The sequence below is a fragment of the Struthio camelus genome, chromosome 7 (genome assembly GCF_040807025.1).
Source record: "Struthio camelus isolate bStrCam1 chromosome 7, bStrCam1.hap1, whole genome shotgun sequence".
NCBI classification, from domain to species: domain Eukaryota; kingdom Metazoa; phylum Chordata; class Aves; order Struthioniformes; family Struthionidae; genus Struthio; species Struthio camelus.
Genome location: NC_090948.1, coordinates 36,691,205 through 36,714,435, shown reverse-complemented (window position 1 = coordinate 36,714,435; position 23,231 = coordinate 36,691,205). Strand labels below are relative to the sequence as shown.

At 38.2% G+C, this 23,231-nt stretch overlaps 1 protein-coding gene across 3 annotated transcripts in view; it reads left to right on the top strand.

Annotated features, from left to right (window-relative positions):
- The window catches only part of RTKN2 (rhotekin 2), a 35,278-nt gene extending 12,186 nt beyond the window's left edge, over positions 1-23,092 (top strand). For 2 of the 3 annotated variants that reach the window (XM_068950816.1, XM_068950817.1), the window contains exons 5-13: positions 27-144; positions 1,769-1,969; positions 6,679-6,773; positions 8,290-8,396; positions 9,559-9,690; positions 16,547-16,712; positions 18,709-18,816; positions 20,345-20,532; positions 21,426-23,092. In XM_068950816.1, coding sequence (XP_068806917.1) covers positions 27-144; positions 1,769-1,969; positions 6,679-6,773; positions 8,290-8,396; positions 9,559-9,690; positions 16,547-16,712; positions 18,709-18,816; positions 20,345-20,532; positions 21,426-21,674 — 1,364 coding nt within the window. In that variant the 3' untranslated portion in view covers positions 21,675-23,092. Of the gene's footprint in view, positions 1-26; positions 145-1,768; positions 1,970-6,678; positions 6,774-8,289; positions 8,397-9,558; positions 9,691-16,546; positions 16,713-18,708; positions 18,817-20,344 lie in introns of all 3 variants that reach the window. The other variant, XM_068950814.1, reaches the window with a different exon arrangement.
- The last annotated feature ends 139 nt before the right edge of the window (positions 23,093-23,231 follow it).

Sequence of the window (23,231 nt, the reverse complement as noted above, 5' to 3'; positions counted from 1 at the left end):
CAAAACATTTCTTTGGTTCTTCTCAGAATCACAGCGCTATGCAGTGTTTTGTTTGTTCAGAATGGGAGCTGAGGTTTTTGATACGGAGGTGGCTATTGTGGATAAAGCAATAACGGATATCTGCTTTGGGAATGTAACCATATTGTAAGTAAAATTTATTTGTTTTCAATAAAACAAATATCTTTTTTTTGTTTTGAAAGTGGGTATGATTAGGAATATGGTTAGATAAGGTCCACTATGTTTTCCTCTGGGGAAAGAAATCAGTAGAGGTCCTGTTGATTTCAGGAGATGGTGGATCCTCTCCTCTGGAAAGCTGATTTTTTTTTTTTTTTTTACGTGCATGATGGTGCTGTTCAGATATGACACTTCAGCTATATTCTTTCTTTTCTGCTGTTTGGAAGCCTTTTTCTGTGAATAAGGAACTAACAAACTTGTAAGTCAAGGACAGAATTAAATTAATACTTTAAACTGAAAGCATTATAGAAGTACACTTCTGTCACAATCATTGCATCCAGTGTTTCAAGTATTATTCCATTTTGCAGGCTACTGTCTCTTCTCCGGTTCTGCCTAAGTCCAATCTCCCTTAAAAAAGGGTGTCACTTTCTCCACCTCATGTTCTGTTACATCTATATGAGCCTGTGCTACAGTCACAATCCTAATAGTTGAAGAATATTAGACAGGAGAGTATTCACTTATCTTTAAAGGTGACCTGGAGAAGAGTAGAAAGGTGTGCTCATGTGCCTTTTCTTGTTGCTTTAGGATTTTTAACAGAGTCCTGAGAGGTGCATAAATTTTTTTTTCAAAATTTGTTTTTTACATTAGCAATTCAGATTGTATCCCCTGGAAGACTGTCTGGAGAGCTAGAACCACTCAAGCATTAAATCAAGATCATGAAAACTGAATGGTTGAGAGAGAGTGGATCTCTGAATCAGACTTTAAACCCCTTTTGAAAAGCTGTTCAAGTTAGAAGTAGGGGAAAATATTTAAACCTGATTCTTGAAAGATATGAGAATTGACCATTATTTTCTGTGAAATACTATGGCAAAAGCAGAAAAGGCACTCAAGCTTCCCTTGTATTTTCAGAGATAAAGAAAGGCTTTTGATAAAAGCCTTTAAGATCATTTCCTTATAGGCACATGTGTAATGGTATGATTTGTACCTGAAAGATGAGATTAGGTTTTTGGGTTTGACTAAGCTTGAGAACTTCAGAACTGGGAGAACTGAAAACCAGAGAAAGCATAGGCTGTGAACAGAAGAACGCAGCAGAAGACAGTTGCTGTTATGAATGACAAATTTTGGTGGTGTTGAGTGAAATAGGATTTTTGTGGTAGTGTGAAGAGGAGTGGGGGTGAGTGATATCTTTAAAACAGTCCAGTCTGATTTGGGACCCCGGGCATGAATAGGCTTTCAATCATATGATTTTTTTTTTTGCATAATAGCGGAGGCCAGAATTAAGTGTGTGAATGTCTTCCTGTGTATTTCCATGACGTTCTTTTTTCCCAGATCTTAAACCTAAACATTGAATTTCCTGTTTGTAATTGTTTATGGTTTAATTATAACATCCATCTCATGACTTCAATACTAAGTTACTGCTGTGTACTGCTGTCTTTAATTCTATTTGAATTTGTCTGAATCTGATGGAATTCTTTGCCTTGATTTGCGATGCAGGTTATTTAATATATGTATGTACTGTAGCAGCAGCATTCCTTGACTGTATACTCAATTAAGAAACGCCCTGAATTTTTTTCCATTCCCCTACCCTCTTCAGTGATGAAGCAGGACCAGATTTCCAGGTGAAGGTTGAAGTGTACAGTTGCTGTACAGAAGAGTCTTTATACATAACAAACACTCCTAAGAAACTAGCAAAGAAGTTTAAAACATCCATCAGCAAAGCCACCGGGAAGAAACTCAGAGCTACACTGGAAGAAGACAGCCCAGAATCCCTTTTGCTCACTGACCCAGTCATTCAGTAAGCCGTAAATAGAGATGTTCTCTTTTGTCTTTTTATCTTTTTATCCCCCCAGAAATAGGCCACATTCATTGTCAATATTTGGAGATTTCCAAGAAAGTGATTATTTCTGTACTTGCCCAAGCAGAATAAAATTTACATTTTAAATAGGAAATGAGAAAGTAGGTGTGAATTCCAGCTATACAGCTCAGCCTTGGGGCCTGGTTCTGATCTTTGAACATATGAGTAGACTTAATCTTTCTGCTGTACAGCTGTCAAATCCACTATTAATCACAAAAGTGATACTTTTACCTCAATGTCTTGAGGAAGTTTGTGTGATCAGTCTGTCTGTGTCCCTCTGTCCATCTACCTCTCTTTCCCTTTTCCATTCTCTCCCTTCCCCAAGGTTACTTTTGCACCTAGCCCATTCAGCAAGGTATCTGACAGCAAGGTAGGCATGTCAAAAAGTTAGTTTTGTGTAATGAAATAGTGTGGTGGGAAGATGCGAGACATCTTTCATTTACCCTCTGCCCCGATGAAGCCGACAGAGCTGTTTGTTGCGCTGAGGATGCGTGCTGTGCACACAGGGGCCATTCCGCTTACTGGCTTTTCAGCTCAATTGTGAGCTGCCTAAAGCATTTTATGGTTCCTAGCCACTTAACAGGAGTCTCCTTAATTGACTGTGGCACAGAACATTCTTAAATGACTTACTGGTTTTCAGTGTTCATAGAAATAAGTGCTGTTTCCAATAGTTCTCCTGTGTTTTCGTTTAAAAACGATCTATGATCTTTTGTGCATTTTTAATGAAGTTAACTGCCTACTAGTATTTCCTAGCCACTTTAATTTCATTATGACTTAAGCAGAAAGCGCCTAAATTGTAAATACTAATAATATTAAATGTTTAGAACACAATTATTACAAAGAATTACTTTATTTTGTGGCTGGACAGTGGGAACTTAATATGTAATTCCTGCAAGTTCTTGAGTGTGGTTTTAGTCTTGCTTCATAAATCTATTTGTGTGCTTATAAAAGGAAACATTAAAGCATATTGCATCTTTGTCAAACTGATATTACTCTATTGGCTTTCATTTAAAAATATACATCCCAGAGATCTTATCCACAGAGCAAAGTCAATTTTATCACTACCTTTCCAATGTGTTCCGCCGAATGACAGTGTATGTTTCAATATGCATTATCTCATGCAGATTAGCTTTTTCACAAGCTCCGGCTGAGTGACTACCCAACTTCATTAGATATAGTTTGCTTCATATATAACCACTAGCTTATTTTCTAGCCATATTTACTTGAATATAGATTTATATTTCTTTAAGGAAGAAGCATCAGTAGAGAATCTAAATAGTGTATCTCCTCCTGGGGGTTTTGCTTTTGGTTTCTTGGATGTAATTTATTGTATTTTTCTTTCCCTCATCTCAAAGTCTGATGCTGCTTCCAGTGTAAATCACTCATAGTGACTGTTACTACTTAACAGGGTTGAATGAATAGTGATGTGTTTAATGATGACTTTGCTAGGTGATTACAAAAAAGATTCTTGGAAAGAAGTATGTTATTAGAAGCCTGAAATGCGTTGTCAATATTAGATAGCTTTCCCTTGGGATTTATATTAGTAAGATCTTGGTATGTGGCCCTTATAGAAGGGGAGAGATTGTATCTTTCAAGTAGTCTCAGAGCATTTTACCTATCTGAAGTTCATCAGGTGAAATTAACTTCCCCCTCCCCCAAAGTCCTCATTTTATGAACACTTTTTCTTTAGATTTCATTTGTACAGGCCTTTTTCCTTTCAGAGCACACATGGGATGAAGTTGTTACTTTTCTGTAAACTCTGTAATCCTTTTGTGTCAAACTACTTGGCTTAGAAATCTCCATGTTTAGTGAGGAAGCTGTCAGGCTTGTAGCTTCTCGCAAAAGCTTAATGACAAAGCGCTTTGAATGGTTGCTTAGATTTGTTAACTTCAGTTATACTGATGCTCTCTAGTCTTAATTATCTTGCTGTAAATACTGCTTTTTTCATTTTTTGTGTAGCCTTTTACCCACTTCAGTTTTCTATTCTCTCCCTTTCAAATCTTTATTTTTTACTTTTTACATTTGTCGTAGAAGATGATTTAGTCCAGGTATACTTTGGAATTCCAGCAGATATACGTTTCCCTTTGGAGAAGTCATCTGAGGGACTCCTTGGAGCACATGCTTATTCACTTGCAGAGCTGGTCTACGTATGGCCTTGTTGGTATTGCCTTTTATGTGTTGTCCTCCATTGGGCTGGAGGCGTGGCTTCAGTGTCCTATTTTTGAATTGGAAAAATCATAGTAATCTGTTGCTAGATGTACGTAGTTTAATCTACTTGCCTAATTTTTCTAACTGGCTGCTTCTTCAGTATCTGAAGATTATTTGTTTTTACCTTTCGTTATTTAAGGTTTGATTGGAGGGTGAATGTTAGACTTTTTTGATTTGTAAATCCTTCACTCTAAATAGCTGGATGAGTGTACTAAGACTGGGACTTCTAATATTGGGATTAATCCTCAAAAACAGGTTCTGTAATCTAAAATGCATTAATCAATCTGCATTAAAAGAACAGGTGACATAGTGACACCTTCCCATGCCAGTGTCTGGATAGCAACTTTGGTGCCTCTGTCTCTTGATCAGTAAACAGATTTGACAGTGAGCCTCATCCACAGATGTGCTGTGGATATGAGCTGATGTTCTGTAAAACGTAAAGTTATTACATGGAAGAATACTATAGAAATAAGAAGTATTGTATGAGATGCAGCAGGCAGATTATTTTGTTATAGGCAAAGAAATTGCCATTTAAGGCAGTTGGCTAATTCTGTCAAACATATAGGCAAAGCATGGTCAACAATTGTGATTAGCCTGTTAAATTTGAAAAATAGTGGCAGATAAAACTTTCTGAAATTATATTGAAGTTGGCTGAAAGGAATGACTGTTATGTTTGTTTTAGAAAGAAAATGTTACTGTGAAGCATATTTTAAAAGTGAAGTAGCTGTGTTTTTTGGCGAAGTTGTTGTGGCAATTAGTCATGCTTTAGAAATAAAGTAACTTGAAAATCAGCACAAAGTTTTATCTGTGAGAAATAACTGAATTTTTTGTACAGTTTCAATAGAGCAGTTATTGCTTAATTGGATGGCAAAATATAGTCATTTGAGAATCTGTTGCTGTGGAAGAGTTTAGTAGGGAATATATACATATGCTGATCCAGGTTTTTTGTTCACATGGCACTCTTGAAATGTTTTATAGCAGTCGTCCTTTGCCCAGAATGTTATGTCGTATTCAACTTTCTCATTATTCCCTTGAAATAGATGTGTAATAGCTGTCCCTGCTAATAATCTTATGACTTTAACCTGCTCCTGTCATTAGGGTTAAGTTGGCATCTGCCTTGTCCCTCTGCTGAGCCTGCATTTAAAGTAGTATGTTCCCACTCTGCTATAACAAAATTTTTTTGAAAAATATTGCTATAGAAAATACTCTTCTGTTAAGTGACTCCCATACTATCTTGTGTTTTACACCACTAAACTGTCTTAAGCTGGACTGAAGATATTTTAAGGATATGATGCTAGATCTATTAGGGAGAGTAGTTAGTGATACTAAGTGGTTTGGGTTTTTTTTTTTTGTGAGCTTAGTTTAAACTGCCGTTAGCCAGGTGGAATACTTACTGTGTTGCTGGACTGTAAATCTGTTACTGACTGAAGAGTTTTTTGGGGGAAAAGGTTAAACATGCACCAGATTTATACTAGTTTATTCCAAGAATTACATTCCACATGCACTGTGCTGAATTGTAAATGTGATTCTTTTTTTTCCCCTAGGCAAGATCCAAAACAAAGATATAACATTCTGAAGTCTGTAAGCACAATAATTGAAAGGGTCCCTTTATGCTATATAACTGACTGTAAGGACTCTATATTACTGCAAAAGTTTCTTTCTGCATACAAAGAAATAAACTATTGGATACTAATTTAATATGTGTGTGTATATATATATATAATCTTCATAACGTGCTTGTTATATATATTAGTCTACAAAGTTGAAGCAAAAGAGTAGGGCGACATGGAGGAGCAGTATAAAACTTTTTAACTTTTAGCCTATGTTTTCAAATAAGAGGAGGTTTGTGTGATCAGTCTCTCTATTGGCTACAACAGTGTTTTAACCTATTTAGGGAGGGAAGCTGCAAAGCTTTTAAAAGTTACTTAGTGTGTGATTAGAGGGGAAGAGATCCTTTCAGCATCCTCAGGGAGCAGAGAGCTTGGAAAGTACAGCCCTTGTGCCTGGGTGTGGCTGCAGCTGGAAGGCAGAGGCTGGCTCTCCACCAGCGAGCAGGAGCCCAGCTCGGAGCTGTCGCCACCCGCAATGCCTCCTCCCGGCTGGAAGGTCCAAGAGCAGTGCATGTGCGAAGAGCTAAGGCCATTGAGCTGATGGGGCTGAGTGGTGTTGAATGGGATAGGGCGGGGCCTGGAAATGGAGGGAGGAGATAAGGATATAAGAAGCAGCTGAACGTACTGTGGGATGCTTCTGGTTTACAAGGGAAAACTGGAGATAGAGGTCTTCTGGGGGAAGAGGTTGAGAGAAGGTGATCTGTGGTCACTGACAGGTGCTGCCCTGCATCTCCACACTCCCCCAATGTGTTCTCAGGCATGTCTAGACTCCCTTAAGTAACTGCCCGAGGGGTGCAAATGTTTTAAACATGCCTTTTCTTTCACATTTAGTGGAGCAAAATACAGTTTGCTGGCATATACCACTTTGGGGCTGGAGAGTGCTGAGGACAATTTCAGGACCCACACCCTTACCATTACAGGAAATGGTAAGTACAGATGGTACCTATTTCAGGAAATAAAGCAAACAGTAATATTTTGCATTTCTCTCTCTTGTAAACTAAAGAGCTTAAAGGGGTTATTTTTCTTGATACTTAATATAGAACCACTTTAATAAAATATTTTAACTGCTCCAAAACATGCATCTATACACAGTTGAATAAACTAAAAGTTGAATTGTAAAGTTTTGAGTCCAGGTGAAAACTTAATTCATTTGGGAGTTTCTTCTAGTATTTGCATCTCAGCCTTATGCAAGGTGTAGCCATATACAAATTATTTCCCCTTCCTCACAAGCAAGGAAGTGTGTCAAAGGGAAGAGAACCTCTTTCCTGTGCAGTCAAAAGGAAAGCAGAAAAATAGCTTTAACTCAGCTAGGCTGTTTCAGGTCCTAGTTTAACATTGGACATAAGCATGTGTGCTTGCCGTTTACCTCAGTTCCTGGATTTTAGCTTTGGAACAGTAGAAGTTGCTAGTAGCAGCACTCAACCTAAACGCTAACTTGGGGGCTGGGGCTATGACTATGTGACAACAGAATGCAGCATTTTAAGTAGCAAGAGTACAGTTTTGGGATACTCCATCCACTATTTCCTTAAAGGTTCCCCCCTCCCCCCAATTATTAAATTAAGACATAGGACTTGGTATTTCACTGTAGCTTCTGGGAACTTTAACATAGATAAGTTTCACCCCAAAGAGAATTTCAATCTTTGCGCTTCATTTATTCTGAATAAGTAAAGGTTTGAAGATTTGAGGCATTTGTTTCCTGAAGAGTTGGATGAAGAGGTTGGAATATCTTTGATATTTGTAAGCCTTTCTTCATTAGTACTTTAGACTTTCTTCAAATTCCTTTTTCTGTCATTAATTTACATAACTTACTCTAGTGAGAAAAGACATCTGAATGTTTTGGTTCATTACAGGCATTTCTGAAACATGACTAAAGTCAGAGTCATGTTGTTGGAACGTTGTATTACCTGCTTCTAATTACAGAAGAGAGCCTATTATATAGCAGAGGTGAATGAGGAGAGATATTGCTATTTATAAGACGCTCCTTGAAATTCTAGATGATCTTCTAGTCGAACAAGCAGATACAAGTGCTGCGCCTCAATAAAACAGTCGGGCTAAGTACTCATGAGTAAACGTAGCTGTATGCCACGATGGGATGGGCTCATCCTACTAGATGAGATGGCCAATATACTTATCTTTCAAAATGTTTTGTGTGAAAATGTGAAATGAGATTTTACATAAGAACAAATTGTTCTTGCAAAGCAGTATTTGTTTTTACTTGGAATTTTTTTTATAACTTCTGGTGGTAAAAAAAGTTAAATACTGAGGACTAAAAATCAGTTTTAGTGTAATCTATATTAAGAGGTCTCTTTAAACGTAAAGAATGTTTCTTTACAATCATGACCTTATGAATGTAAAAATGGGTGTAGAAAATTAAACTGTAATTTTTGGGGAAATATTCAGAACTAAATGTTTGTATTTTATTTCCCTATCCTTTACCCTCAGAGGAATCCTCTTTCTGGCTCCCCTTGTATGGAAATATGTGTTGCCGTTTAGTTGCTCAGCCCTCTTGCATGACTAAGGATATGATGGCAGGATTTCTTAATCAGCAGGTAAAAAGACCTCGCTTTTGTTTATATCCTCTTCTATTAATAGCTGTCACTGGGAGTCAGTTGTTATAGTATTTGCTTTTTCCTGAAATGGTTTCTTGAGAATGGATTTTTTTTTTTTTAAACCTGCTCTACATACAGGTAGCAGGGGGAGTTTTATCTCTCTGCTACCGTTTGGAAGCAGTGACTTCAGTGGCTAAGAGTGAAGAAACAAATGTTTCCTTGATGTGCTTACCCCTAAAAATTATTTAGGCAGTTACATACAGGATAACTATGGTTGTCATTTCAGAATCAGTTTGGGCTTGTACTTGATAACAGCAGTCCTAATAATCCCTGGGCTCTCATCTTTGTACAGCCCCTCTCACTGTGCTAGCACAAGAGCTCGTTTCACACGCAACATGGCGAATCTGACTGGGGGACTGAGCCACATGTAAGCTCATCTCTCCAAAAATGGTTCAATTGAACTCAGTTACTTCTCTCTTTTGGTTAATCACAAAACTAGACAAATAAGAGGATAGCCAGAGGGGCTGGGTCAGTTGTCAGGAGTGCTGAATAAAGGGGTTTAAATTGGCCATGAAATTACAATGCATTTAAGAAAACTGTTCAGAAAATTCATTTGAGAAAGCAGAAATTCTACGTAAATGTTTCTGTTGAATGTCTGAAATGTGTATGTTTTTTCCAAAGTGAGGTACTCTTTCTTTTCTTCTGTAATTACTGTAGTTAATCAAGGTAGTTTCTTTTTATGGTAGACACCAACAGAAGGCGATTGTCTGTCTGTCTGTCCAAAGCAGCAAATCCTACATTCTGAATGTCACAAGACAATAAAACTGGGAAAACTGTAAAACACCAAAAGACAAATAAAGCATTAGTAACGTTTCAGAAGTCAATGGTTCTGAAATATTCTGCCACGAAGTCTCTTTTTTCCTTCTCTCTCTCTCTCTCTCTCTTTCTCTCTCTCTCTTTAAGGAAAGCATTCAGTGTGGATAGTTTTGGTCACACAGGCTGATCTGTGTGTATCTTGTATATGTATACCTTGGATACCTTGGTCTTAATTTGATTCAATGACATGGTGTGTGTGGTTTTTTGTTGTTGTTTTAGTAATATGTGATTCAGGTTGAGGTTTCGCTGGTTTGTTTAGCAATTTCTGACTATTTCTTCCCATTAGCAAACGATGGGAAGTCTGACTAACTGGAGGAGGCTGTATTGCATACTAAGAGGTGGCAAACTCTTTTGCTATTACTCACCAGAAGAAATTGAGGCTAAACTGGAGCCAGCGTTGACAGTTTCCATCAACAAGGTAAAATAGACTATATGGTTTTGGGGGGGTGGGTTTGGAAGTAGGGTGGTTGGATTTTTTTGCTTGTTTTTGTTTTAAGACATACCTAGATGTATTTGGGCTCCAAGTTGCTGATCTGCAGAAAGTTTTATAGGTAGCATGTGGATGGGATAAGCTTCAGTGAAATTTGCACTTACTGAATTTTTTAGAAGAGACATTGCATTTCTTAGCTGAGGACAGAAGTTCTTTCTATTGAGCTAGATTGATTGGCATAGAGGAAAAAAGAAGGATATTTTTCTTGAGAAGTGATAACTTCTTACGTGACTCTTCTGTAAGAGAGGCTTTGGAAATTTGTTACTTCTGGTCTTTTAGCAGTGCTCTGGTAGGCTTTTGTCCTCATAAGACGGAATTTTGACAAAAGCTTTTTTTGTTTTTTGCATGTTATTTGGTCACAGTCTTAATTAGAAGGAGAGCTGGAAAGTTGTTCAAAATATTTTAGTGCCTTAAAATGAGCTGCTTTTCTTAATACTGGTTTTGTACAGGGCACAACAACATGGGAAGGTCTGTTCTTTAGGATGACATTATTACTGCTTTTCAATGCCCTGTTTGGTAAAGTCTGGATTTAAAACATAGTTGTTTCTTTAGCCAAATAATAAAACTTTACTTAAAATTGAATATTTAAAATTATTTAAGTATTCAACTTAGAAATGCTATTGGAAAGATTTTCTAGAAGGGAGAGCATTAGGGAGAGCAAATGCTTTCAGAGAATGCTTTTGGTGCAGTTATCAAGAGTTAATATTACATGAGGATGAGCAGAGGAATTTAGTATTATTTGCAACTGACCTAGCTAGATCCATCATACATAAGTAAATAGACACGTTTGGAAACTATGTTAAGCACAGCTTGATCTGGATTCTGATGCCGCGCTTCTGTGAACGCTTGATGCCAACACTAATTTTGAAAGTATTCCTGCCCTCCAGTTGCTCATTCTAGCTGCTATGCTGCCTTATGCCAGGACATGCATTAAGGCGGCTGACTGATGAATTGGACTAGGGAACTGATGTGGGTTAAAATTAACTTATCTGGGGGCGAAGAGGAGGGTTGGATTTCAACTGTGGTTTCCTTTAATAAATTATCTTATTCAGTTCACTACATGGCTGCAAAAACACTTGTGTAGTTCAAGAAAGGAGATGGACTAGGACTGGGAATTCATACAGATGTAAAATAACAAAGAACAGCTTCTTAAAACAGCAGTATTGGCTTTTAGTGGCTTTAAAGCTTGTGGAAAACTATAATTGGATTCCTACCTAGACTCAGACTTATATAAACAAAACCTATAAACCAGGGATAACCATGTGGCCTGTTACTGTAAGGACTTTGTTTTCATGTGTTAAACACTTTCGGTCACTTTTTCAGTTGCCTTCAGTCACTTTTAATTGCAGTAGTCTGTCATACTTCTACTTGTTTTCCACTTGTTCACAATATCAGTTAGGATATGATAAACTTTAGTGAAATACAGGGTGATTAAATCCGTATTTTAAAAAGTGACAGGAACACTTTTTAATATTAATCTGTCAGGCTAGCTCTATAATCTTTCCTTGGAAGTCACTGTTTTGGTTTATACCCTAGCTTTGCTTTTTTTTTTTTTCCTTTCAGAACAACAATATTGTACTGAAGTGTTTTGTTCCTCCAAGTTACCAATGCACTTACAGTCTAATATCCAACTTAATAAGCTCTTACTAGGAGAAGGTCCATGTTTGTAGAGTATCCTTAAAGATAACACGAATAAAGTCCATAAATGACATACCTTATACCATTTTATGAAAATGTCAGACTGCTGGAGAGTAACTATGAATCCTTATTCAATTTAAATAAAAAAAATCATCACAATTGTAATGTATCTGGATACTTTACTACTTAAACAGTTTCTCTTGAAAATAATTTTAACACCAGTAGATTATTTTTGAAACTTTTCTTATAGATTAAGTGAAAGCAAACTAAACTAACCATGTGGGCTTGTCTACTACATGTTGTTGCAGAAACAGCAATTTCAAAATCAAAGTTGAGATTTAACATCAATTCCAGATATTCTAACTAAAATCTCTTCTAGCTGCATATGTGGTATTTTTACTTGTAATGTGAATCTGATCTTTTAACATGGGACTGAAAGATGCTTTCTGAAAAGTAATGAAATGAACTTTATGAGAAACTCTGGAACATATTCACACAGACTTATTTCCCTCCCCTTTGAATCAAGAATTGAAGTGACCATTAAGACCATCAAAGTCAGATGACTTCCCTGCCACTGCTCTTGAGCCAGAATGTCTTAGGCTCTGCAGTTCCTATTTTGCAAGTGTTACTATTATTGTTGCAACTAAATGTGATTATAACACGTTATATTGTACAACTAAGTAGGAAGAGAGAAATAGTATTTTCTGCAGCAAAGAAAATTTGCTGGAATCCAACCTGCACAAGAAACATTCCTTATGGACCAGTTCCTAAAATTTAAGAAGTTTTTTTATTTGAAATGGCTAATAAAGGCCTTGCCTGCATGTGATAGTTTAGCAAATTGGTGCATGAGCCAGTGGTTCACGTTATGAGCCAATTGCCTTGAGGGCGCTGCACAGTATTTCCGACAAATGTTGGTGCTTTAATAGTAGCAGTCCTAAAATATTTGGTTTGTTTCCTCATAGGATGGACAAGTAGTAGATGTCTTGCTAGAAGTCTTGTTACAGTATCTTGATTTCTGCTGTTTGACTAGGCCTTGAGCCCAGCCCTGGGAAGGGGCGGAGTTGCTCCTTCACACCTGTTCTTTCTAACTGCTGCGTGGGTGTGTGAACTTGGATGTTCCCTATGCAGGTGGTAGCAGATACCCTTTCATTAAAGGGAGTACTGCTGCATCCTGGATCTTTACAAGAATTCACAAAGAAACATGGGATATTATGATTGGCACGTGAAAGTGAGCCTTGTCAGGAATAGAAGAGACAATCTTGTCTACCCGAGCTTTGTAACATAGGGGTGGACTCCAGTCAGTATGAGCCTGGAGCAGGGCTGAGTGTGCTATGGCCAAAATAGATTGCTCCAGCAGCGTGGGGTGGGACAGTAGATCGAGGACTTTGCTGCAGGAAGGAGAAAGGGGGCACACAAGCATTGAAAAGAGCTGTCTCTATGAAAAATGAAGTCATTCCTGTACCAAGGACAACTCATTTGCTTGTGATGTCCCCAAATATATCAGTTTTAGTTAAAAACAACAACAAAAAAGTGGTGGGACTAGGAGATGCTCTTAAGTAGCGGCCTTTCATAGATGATGCTTTGCCTGTCCGAAGGGCCAGGCTTTGAACTGTGGCAGCCTGCTCATGCTCATCAGGGATTGCTTTGAGCCTGTCTGCAGCGTGAGGTCGTGAGGGAGCACAGGCAGTGATACAGGCACACGTCTGTAAATACATTTCCCTTGGATCTTGCGTTGTAGGGGCTCTTTCCCATGAGTTTACCCTACACTAACTATTACCAGGTGTCTCCTCTGCTTTCTTCTGCTCAGTCGTCTTCCATTCACCGTGTGTGCCAGGGAACTCTGCCACTGGCAAACCAAGACAGCTCTGATTATGTTCATGCTCTGTGCAGTAAGGTCTTTATCCCGCTAGCTGGCTTAGGCCAGCCTTCACACATGTGAAAATATATTGGAACAGCACAGATTAGTTAAATGCTTCCAAATATCTCTAGTATCTCATGTCACATTGTTCAATTTAGTTCTGCAATTGCTTGAAAGAGATTGTGGATTTGGGCAGGGGAAGTAGATATATCCAGATCCCACATGGTGGACCTTGTAACACAAATGCTTAAATTGAGTGGTTATGAAACTATGCTTTATGGCTCCCTGGTGCTCCACAGAACGTTGGCTGCTCGTATAATGCCGTCTTCCTCTCCTGGCTTTTAGCTGTTGCATTACACCGAAGACGACTAAAACGACATAGCAATCCTAATATTGTTCTTCCAGATTATACTTACCACATTATATTTACCATCTAGTTGCCACATGGATGTTACGTTAGTACAAGTTCACAAAACAATGCAGATGAATGAAGGACATGTCCATAGCTGATCTAGTGGATTCCGTTTTATGTATTAATATGTTTGAAAGACATGATTTTAAATTTAACCATTTTTTCCCTACTTGCTTAAAAAAAATCCCATGGGAATTTTTGACTTTACAGCAAAAAGTAGCACATGAGCAGATTATATTTTTGTTTCCAATGCTGTTTTCTTTATTTCTTGGTTTATTTTTTGGTATGAAAATCATAAATGAAGTTTGTTTAAGATTAAACAAACCATGTGTGATTAAAATAGATGCATAGAGCTGGATTTTAGACTATTCAGTGTTTGTCCTAAGAAGTATAGCTTGTTTTGATGTCTTGAAATGATCTTTATAAGCACTTTGCGTCTCAGTTTGTCAGGACTGGCTTAGCAGGAAAGTGCTGAACCCCTGCTTAACAGGTGAGCTTTCCAGAAGAGTGCTGTCAGGCAAAGAAAATTTCTGAATTTTTGATTTGGGAGCAAAGGTAGGGAGGAACGTTCCAATTTATATTAAAACAAAATCTATCGTTTCCCCTTTCATGCTTTTCCCTACCTTCCCAGAAAACAAACAAACAAACCAACCACAATCTCTTTGCATGTATAACATAACACTGCCTTCAGCCTCCCAAAGGAGTCACTTCAGTTCCTAAGGATTGAACTCTGTTTTCTCTGCTGCAGTCAACTGACTGTTCTGGTCTTTACAATAGCTGTAGCAGAGTTAGTTCAGTTGTCTGTAAGGTGGGAAAGGTTAGACGCTATTATAACATGGCAGCTTAAGACACTTTACTTTTAATGAAACTGGGCTTGTAGTGTAATTCACCCAAGCTTGGTAAATTCATCACCCCATTACTGTAATGGCATCTTGTATCACTCCTTAAATATTCAAGTGTCAGGCGTAGATTGTTGCTTGAGGATTTATCTCCTCTGAATAATAACATAGTCGTGGGATAAAACCTGCAGCAAACATCATTAAATAAACTTCTGTGTATGGTATGCTTGAAGTTCTTACCTGTCAAATGTTAATCTATTTGATTTAATTTTTTGCTGGTATCTATGGTTACCTGAGTTAATGGGATATAGAGCACTTATGGATGAATTACTTCATCTCCTATTTTTAGACAGAAGAATTTAAATGAGCATATCCATCAGATATGCTACAAGCAGCTGTTAGTATTTCAAGCGCTTACCTCAGTAATGCATTTAAAATCTGGGGAATGTTCTGTAAAGTAATTTTTGTTTTTCTGAGTATCAGAACTAGGCTTATCCCCATGGGATCCAACGTGTAAACTTAATTTCTGTAGGTGTATATTTGACATCTGCAGCAGATGTTTAACATTTGGTTGAATTGAGTTGTGTAAAAAGGAGCATGGTCGATATGTCTTCACTGCATTTTGAGGAGCACCTGGAGGCCTCCCTTGGGACTGGATTCACTGTCCCTCCAGATGGGAAATACTCCACCACAATCCTGGCTGTAGCCATTGCTCTCGGAGGCTCCCCGTGGCGGAGTGCAGCCTCACGTGGCGGCGCAGCATGCGGGGTGGCCTGGCGCCTTGCTCAGCTTGCTGCCCGCCCGGGCACTGGCCTGCTCCCCAGTGCAGAGCACAGGGCAACTGGGAGCACGCTGCTCCCCAGCACGTTCCCAAAACCTTCCTTAAAGAGCAGTGTTGTGATAGCCCATTCCTTGTTCAGTCACTGTGAAATGCAAAGATACTTTAGGGGGTGCTGCTTTTACTTTTGTAAATTTATGTTAATTACTTTATTTCCACTTCACTGTCAGTGTTGTAACAAGCAGTAGTGTTGTCCACCTTTGTTCTGGAGAATTTTTTTGTTGTGTTTTGTAAGACTTTTTAGTAAAATCTTTCAGTATCTTACACAAAGTATTTATTTCATTCAGTTAGGGATAATTTTGTATTGTAGTGCTATTTTGTATTGTAATTCCACAGTGGACAAACTAGATACTATAAAAATACCACTGGATCCAGTCTAGATCATAAAATCGGTTGAACCATGTACCTGAACAGAAGAGAAACTCTTGTCTGTAACAGTACTGCTGCATAATTTGAGAGCGTTCTTCACGTTAGCTGAAGAAACCTGATTTACTTGTGATACATTGTCATATCTATATTTTTAATTGTTTCTATGTAGCTCTGCCTAAAGAAGACAAAACCAAACTGTTTATTTTGAAATAACAAATAGGCTTTTTGCTATTAGAGCAAAATATTATTTTCATGTTGGGAATTTGTTCTAGTAGAACTTTATGGGTACAAATGCTCCTTTAAGTGTGGGCAAGATAAGTTTCTTTTTAAAAATTCCTGTCATGGCAGTATTAGCAAAATGTCCTGATGGACTGGAATGAATGTAAAGAAGTTTAGAATGTATCTCAGAAAACCAACAATGGCTCACAGAGAAGTATGGTAGGAGACCTAAAGAGCAGCTATAAGAATGTGGTTGACCAGATTAAGATTTCAGAGAAAAGGAGCTGCTTGCTGTTACTTTAGATTACTTGCCAAACTATTCTGAAGAAAGACGAACTGCATGAGATGAACTAGTGAAGGCAAGGGAAGGGCAAGCATAAACGTGGTGTAACGATAGTGCAGTAAGTCTGTTCCGTTCCCTTATCTTTCCTATATTAGGTAATTTTTAATCCTGACCTTAGGGATGTGGCGTTTCTGTTTTGTTTTGGAAGTTAATCTGGATTAGATAAACAGCCAAATGATACCTCCATTTATACTGTTGCTGGCCATAAGGTGATATAAATGTTGAGCTGAAGCAGTAACTCATTACCACAGCTTGTTGTCATTCTTAGGAAACCAGAATTCGAGCTGTGGATAAGGACTCCAAGGAAAGAACTAATAATTTTTCTGTTATCAACCCTGTGTCTGGAGAGGCTATGACTCAACTTTTTGCTACTGACAGTAGGGAAGAACTTCGTAAGTGGATGGAGGCTTTCTGGCAGCACTTTTATGATCAGAGTAAGTAAGCAAGCAGTTCTGGCAGCGTGCCCTTCAAGTGTGGGATGTTATGTAACATCAAAGGAAACTTTGAACAATTTGAATTGGAATCGCCTCATAATCCTTTGTTTGCAATCTTGAGAAGAAAAACGCTCTTTAGGATCATGTTGGGCGATGATCGGAGCCAATGGAAGGCAAATATTTGACTAAACCAATGTCCACTTTTCAGTTTAGTGTTTTGCAGGAAACCAGAAGCAGAATAGGGCCACCTAGTCTCAAAAGACCCTGGTCTGTTTTAGCAGCATTCTAGGTGTGTTTTTTGTTTTTTAAATCTGCTCAATTCTTCCCATCCCTTCCTCCTCAGTAAGTAGGAACAGCCCATCTCTGCCTACGCATCCTGCCAACAGTGTGTTGGTTTTGTGAGATTCTGCAAGCGTGAAACCTTTGGGTGGGGAAGTGTTACTGGAAAGTGAGGATGCTGGCTTCCTGCATGAGTTAAGAGTTATTTGAGACCTTGGCAAAAAAGAAGATTCAGTCAGCTCTTGCAAACAGGCACATGTATGTGGGATTTCCTTGCTCAGCAGCATTATGGATGAATTGTCACAGTTACAATAGGGATTACTTGATTCTGTTGGTAACTCTAGGATTTTGGTATTCCTGGCCACAGGGGAATACCCCCATCTAGCCACACTACAATCCATTCATGCAAATACACTCAGCTTGCTTGAAGCTGGTAAAAGTAGTACCCGAGGCTTTGTGGCAGATGAGATAAATGAGATGATAAAATGATGCACTCATCCTTTGTCTTCCCTCCCCCCCCCCCAATGCTAAAATGGTTTGGGGTCTTCACTATTCTTACATGAGAGAAATTCATTTGTTGGTGTAAGACAGTGGAATGGTACTGAAGCAGCATGCTGTGTTGCTTGTTTAACCACCAAATATTAATTATATGAACTGTACAGAGACACTAATTTGTCTTTGTCTTTTCCCTATGTTTTAGTAGTTTGACTCGCAGGTTTATTAAGAATAGAGAACAAGTGTCAGTTATTATGCCATCACTGACAGAGTACAGTTGGTGCCTGACAGTCATTTTCATCAGGTCAGAAAAAGAGAACCAGGTCAATTTATGAAATATGAGAGCCTAATCAGAGGCCACACCAATAAAATCAGTGAACTGAGGCTGTAGAAACAGTATTGTAATTTGTATTTTTCTCCTTGTAACTCTGAGTTACAATGAGAAGAGGCTCTATCAATTAAAGAAATACACCAAGCAAAAACTAGGGCATCCTCTTTAAATTAGCTGTGGAGTGGGGTAAAAGAACTACTTTTTATTCATTATAGAAAATCCATATCCATGGATTTTTTGGAGACATTTTCCTTAGGTGCAGGAAAAAAATGGGTCAGTTGGCATTTAAATGCCTTTTTTCTTCCGTGCTTCTAAAATTCTCTTGAAATTAATGCACTCAAAGTTGGAGTGATTGGTATGAACAAAGTAATTTTACTGTGTCTTGTTTTCCTTAAGGTCAAAATCTATTAATAGCAAAAGAGTTTTCCTCGTCTTCTGACAGACAGCGATGTTACCCTCTATTAAAGACGCACAACTCTTAAAGAAACAGTTCTAACACTGAGCTTGCTGTATACTGGAGTTTGTCCCCTGATAACTTTACGAAGCTTCCTTACCTTAAATTATGATTATTTTTAATTCTGTTTTTTTCTGATGAATTTGTACTGAGTTTGGGGCTCTGAAAGCAAATTATGATATTCACTGTTTGTGGTGTAATAGTACTGCTAGGATGCTTAAATTAAAGATAGCTTATGACACTTGTGCTAAAAATTGGAATGAGTTCAGAGTTGAAAATACAATACTTCATGAGCATTCCTACTTGGAAAAAAAAAAGGAAATGCTTACTGTTAGCGTTGCTTTGCAGATAGTTTCCTAGCACAGTCTTAACAACTTCAATTTTTTTTCAAGCTGAAGCGTTTTAAGTTCCAATCATCATTCTCTATTCTCTCTCAGGCCAGTGGAAACATTGTTGTGAAGAACTTATGAAAATTGAGATTATGTCACCACGGAAACCACCTTTGTTCTTGACAAAAGAGGCAACCTCCGTCTATCATGATATGAGTAAGTGGGATTTGTCTTTTCAAGTTGCAGAGCAACAGCAATAACACTGTCTCTATTCAGATGGCTTCTGGTGTTGATGTTGAAACATGGAGTTTTTCAAGGGCAATTCAGACAATGAAAGAGCAACATAATTGCATACCAAGGAGTTCATGTTAAATCTGCATTTGTAATAGAAGTAATGAATGTGTTTTTATACCTTGAACCAAAAAATCTGCAATCTGAACTGTAATTAGGGACCCCTGAACACATTCGAAAAAGCTGTCATTAGAAATAAACACTCACTGTAATAGTAGTATAAAGCGCAGGGAATACAAGGTAAAACAGTCCAGTCTGCCAACCAATAATGTCTTTAAGTAGTTGCATGAAATTAATTTGTTGTTTTTTAAAGCTGTATATACAAAGGCTTTCCTAATGTAACTTAGGTACCTAATTGTTTGGTCTTTGGTAAGGATGTTGAAAAATACGCTCAGACAGTCTATCTAGCAAGAATTTGAGACTTCTATTTTTGCAGAGCAAAATGCTGTGCAGCAGGATTACTTTAATAGTTTCATTACAGAAATAATATTTACAGACTAGAAAAGTAGGTCACTTTGTTTTAATGGATCCAATGCAGTATTGGCTGAAAAGCACTGTACAGGTATAAATGCCCGACTCCTTACTGCTTGAGATTGGAGTTGTAAAGATGTTCAAAATGCCATGTGGGTCATCAAGTTGCAGTGCATCAGAGCACTGAACAGTCATAGGTCAGATAGGACTTTTTTTTGGATGTCGAGCAGAAAGGCAGTAAATCAACTATATAGAAGTTCTAGGAAGGTAATATGAAACGTTGTAGCATAATTCTGCTCAGACTTAAACATGTCAGTGAGGAACAGAACACAAATTTTGTTTCACTCTTAATACACCATTTTTTTCCTGATTATTTATACTATTCATAAGGGAAGAGGCCTAGTATTTCAATGTTTAAAAATGTGTTAAAAATCACTAATGTACGGCCTGCAGCAGAAAAGATACTGCTGCTGGTTAGGGGTTACTATTACTGCTATATACACGGGAAGCTCAACATGCGAAAGAAATGGAGTAAGGCAGTCTTAAAGCACATAAAGAAAAAAGAAGTATGTAAAGATGTTCCATTCTCTGCAGGCTGGAAGCACAAGAGTATTTAGTTAGATTTTTGCACTGGCCTTCTGTGAAATGAAATTTTCAAAGTACTGTACAACAAAATGATATCTAAAATATGTAGATAGCTTTCCTAGTAGTACTTTTTTTCCTTTCTACTTGGAATGAAACATCAATGACTATCCTGATGCCTCAATGCCAGCTGTCATGAAAACACTTCACTCCGTCACCTCTGTTCTCTCTGCAAACGTATGTCACCTTTTCCATTTCTCCCACTAATACTCTTAATACTAGTCCAGGCTTCATGGGACATGCTTAATGCAGTTTTGTCATCAGAATAGCAATAATGAAACAGATGGGAGAAAAATTATTGGTAGCATTTAAGTTTAATTGCTGTTCCTTAAAATTACAGGCATTGATTCTCCAGTGAAACACGAGGGCTTAGCTGATATCATACAAAGAAAAATTGGAGAGAGCGGTGGTGAGTTCCTGCTTGGCCAGCAAAAGGAATCTGCGTTTTCCTTATGGGCCTCGCTCTTCGATGGATCTCATGAGATGGTTGTTCACACAAACATGCATCCAGGCACAAAAAGTGAGACTGTAAGTCCTCATGATGGCAGAGGAAAGAAAAGAGCAGCTCCTCCTCCACCATCTGATAAATCGCCATACAGTGCAAAAGCACAGCAGAACACAGAGCAATTGGGCAAAGAAAACTGGGAGAAATCTGATAGCACATGCAGTTCTTTCGATTCAAAGTTATCTACTGTAATGCAACAGAGACCCATTGCTGCTCCTCGCAAGCTTGGTCCTTGTAGAAAGAGCAGTTTAACTGACCACAGAAATTCCATTTCACTGGTTACCAAGACAGAGTCTGAAACCAAACTGGCACCAGCCCCTAGACAGAAATCCGTCAAAGAAATGCTAGACCCTAGGTCTTGGTTGCAGCCCTAGACGTAACAGTTAGCTAGGAAGAGTCCCTGAAACTCTCAGAGAATTAAAATAGAGAATTCTCGAGAATTAAAAATAGCTTTTAGCATATAGCCTGCTAAGTATGGAGACTAAAGCTTTTTTCTTTTAACCAGGGCGTTATTGGCTGCAGTCTCAGACTGCTAACATCTAAATGCGCTACTAGGCAGTATCTCCACCTGAAGTAATGGTGCTTCTTCAGAACACAGTAGTTAGTACTTCGTCCTTGAGAAACTGGCAGCAGTCAAGTATCTCTCTCCCTGCACCAGGGCTGTGACCGCTGCCTTCTCACCTGTCCCTCTGCTTCTCCCATGTACGGCTCCTCAGACTAGTTCAATTGGGCATTTCACACACATTCAGCACAGATCTTGCAAAGCTGATTTTTCTTGGGCTCCGTGCTTGACCTCACCCCGAATCTTCTCATATACCCCTTGTCGTTTGGGAACCGCTGCTTATAAGATAATGTACTGTGAAAAGTTATTCTGCACTTCTCAATGGTTCTGTAACTATATCAATTTTTGAAACAGGTCTGCCAATTTAGCATGGGATCTACTAGGTTCTTCATGGTACATACCTTATCCGAATGGACAAGGATTATCTGCGTCCGCAAAAGAACGGAATCCATCACTGCTGCTTATTTTAGGCTGATGCAAACATTTAAAAATAATATTGCCTATGAACACCTCTTTAGGGTTTCGTTTTTAAGGTCATTTTTCTGCCTAATGGCGCTCTTGCAGCGTAGCTTCTTCATGGAACATCTCGGCAGTTTCTGGTAGATAAATGGTCTGCAAACATGGCCACATTGCTGGTGTACAAAGTTCCTCCCCCACCCCAAACTCGTTTTCTCTGAAATAACAGAATGGGTACTTCAGGTGAAAGTACTGAACTTGGATATCCCTACATCGGACTGCTCGCCACTTTTGCGAGAAGCACTGGTTATTACGGTTCCTGGGCAGCTACAAAGGAGCCTACAGAAAGAGTCTTTCGCCTGGACCTACACCTTAAATATACCTACACCTACACCTTAAACTCTCTTTCTTGGATGATGGTTGGTTTATTTTTTGTCTTCTGCCAAGCTCTTGGCTGCACAGTTGTAAAGGTGTCTGCTGAATTCCTTCAGTAGTTTGTTGGCTATTTGGGATAGGGCTTGGGAGGCAGGGTTTCCTTTACAAATCTCTTTGCAGGATTAGAGCCCTTGGTTTTTAGAATGTCCGTCCATGTTCATTCTTCATTTAATCGTACTGCATTTTTCCCTCTGAAACAACCCTAGTTATTTTTACAACAAATCATGCTGTTACTTAAGTGGATGGTTTGTGAATGGTTTGTAGTAGGAACAGGAAAAACTGAAGACTAACTACATGATTATGTAAATCAGACACGGTCAACTAAGTGGACTAGGCAACTCTGAACACGAAACAGGGGAAAAAAAAAAACCAGAAAAAAACCCCCATATTTTCCAAGATGTAACTGCAGGTGGTTTAGCTTTAAATCTAGTTTTAAATGATACTATATTCTAGAAAGAAAAAGGGCCTTTTATTGGCAAACCACTTCCATTTATTTGCTGTATTTCAAAATAAATCTCATAAATATATATGGCAAGAAGACAGCATAATGAGGATTTATTCTGAAATTCAACAGGCTGTTGAATTTCAACGAGCAGTTTCTCTATTAAATTCAGTAGCTTTGTTTTGAATTGCAGCATGCATATTTTAGGAAGGCATTTAGTATTAATTTAAAGACTTAAAGCGATGAGAATTCACCCATACTTCCTCAATAAGCTGTTGCAGTGGTTAATTATCCCAGGTACATTTTTCACTTGATTTTCTATTTACATTTCAAGCTCCACCTTAAGTTATTTTGGTCTTTTTAAGCCTTTGATTGCTTATATTGATCTCTATAGTATCAGCTTTTCTAATTCCTTATGTGCAGTTATAAATCATGATTATGTCCCTTTTTAACCTTTTCTCTGATAAGATGTACTGAATTCCTTAACTTTCTTATTGCAATTAATTTTATCCAAGACTAATCTTCAAGTTCTTCTCTCTACTTCTTATGTGTTGAAATATTTTTTAAATGTGACACCTGAATTAGATGCAACAAGTCAATAGTGATCCTGTCCGGAATACACGGAGACATAACATGATCCTCTTACTCTGCTTTATATCCCCACCTCCCTGCTCCTCCCCCCCCCCCCCCCCCAAAAAAAAAAAATCACATTATCCCTTTTTGAAGCACTGCCTTTGGTGCTGACTCTCATGGCTCAAGTTCTTTTCAGAGTCTTTTTCAAGAATGTGGGACATAATCCTCTTATTATTGTACTTTTTTTTCTTGGA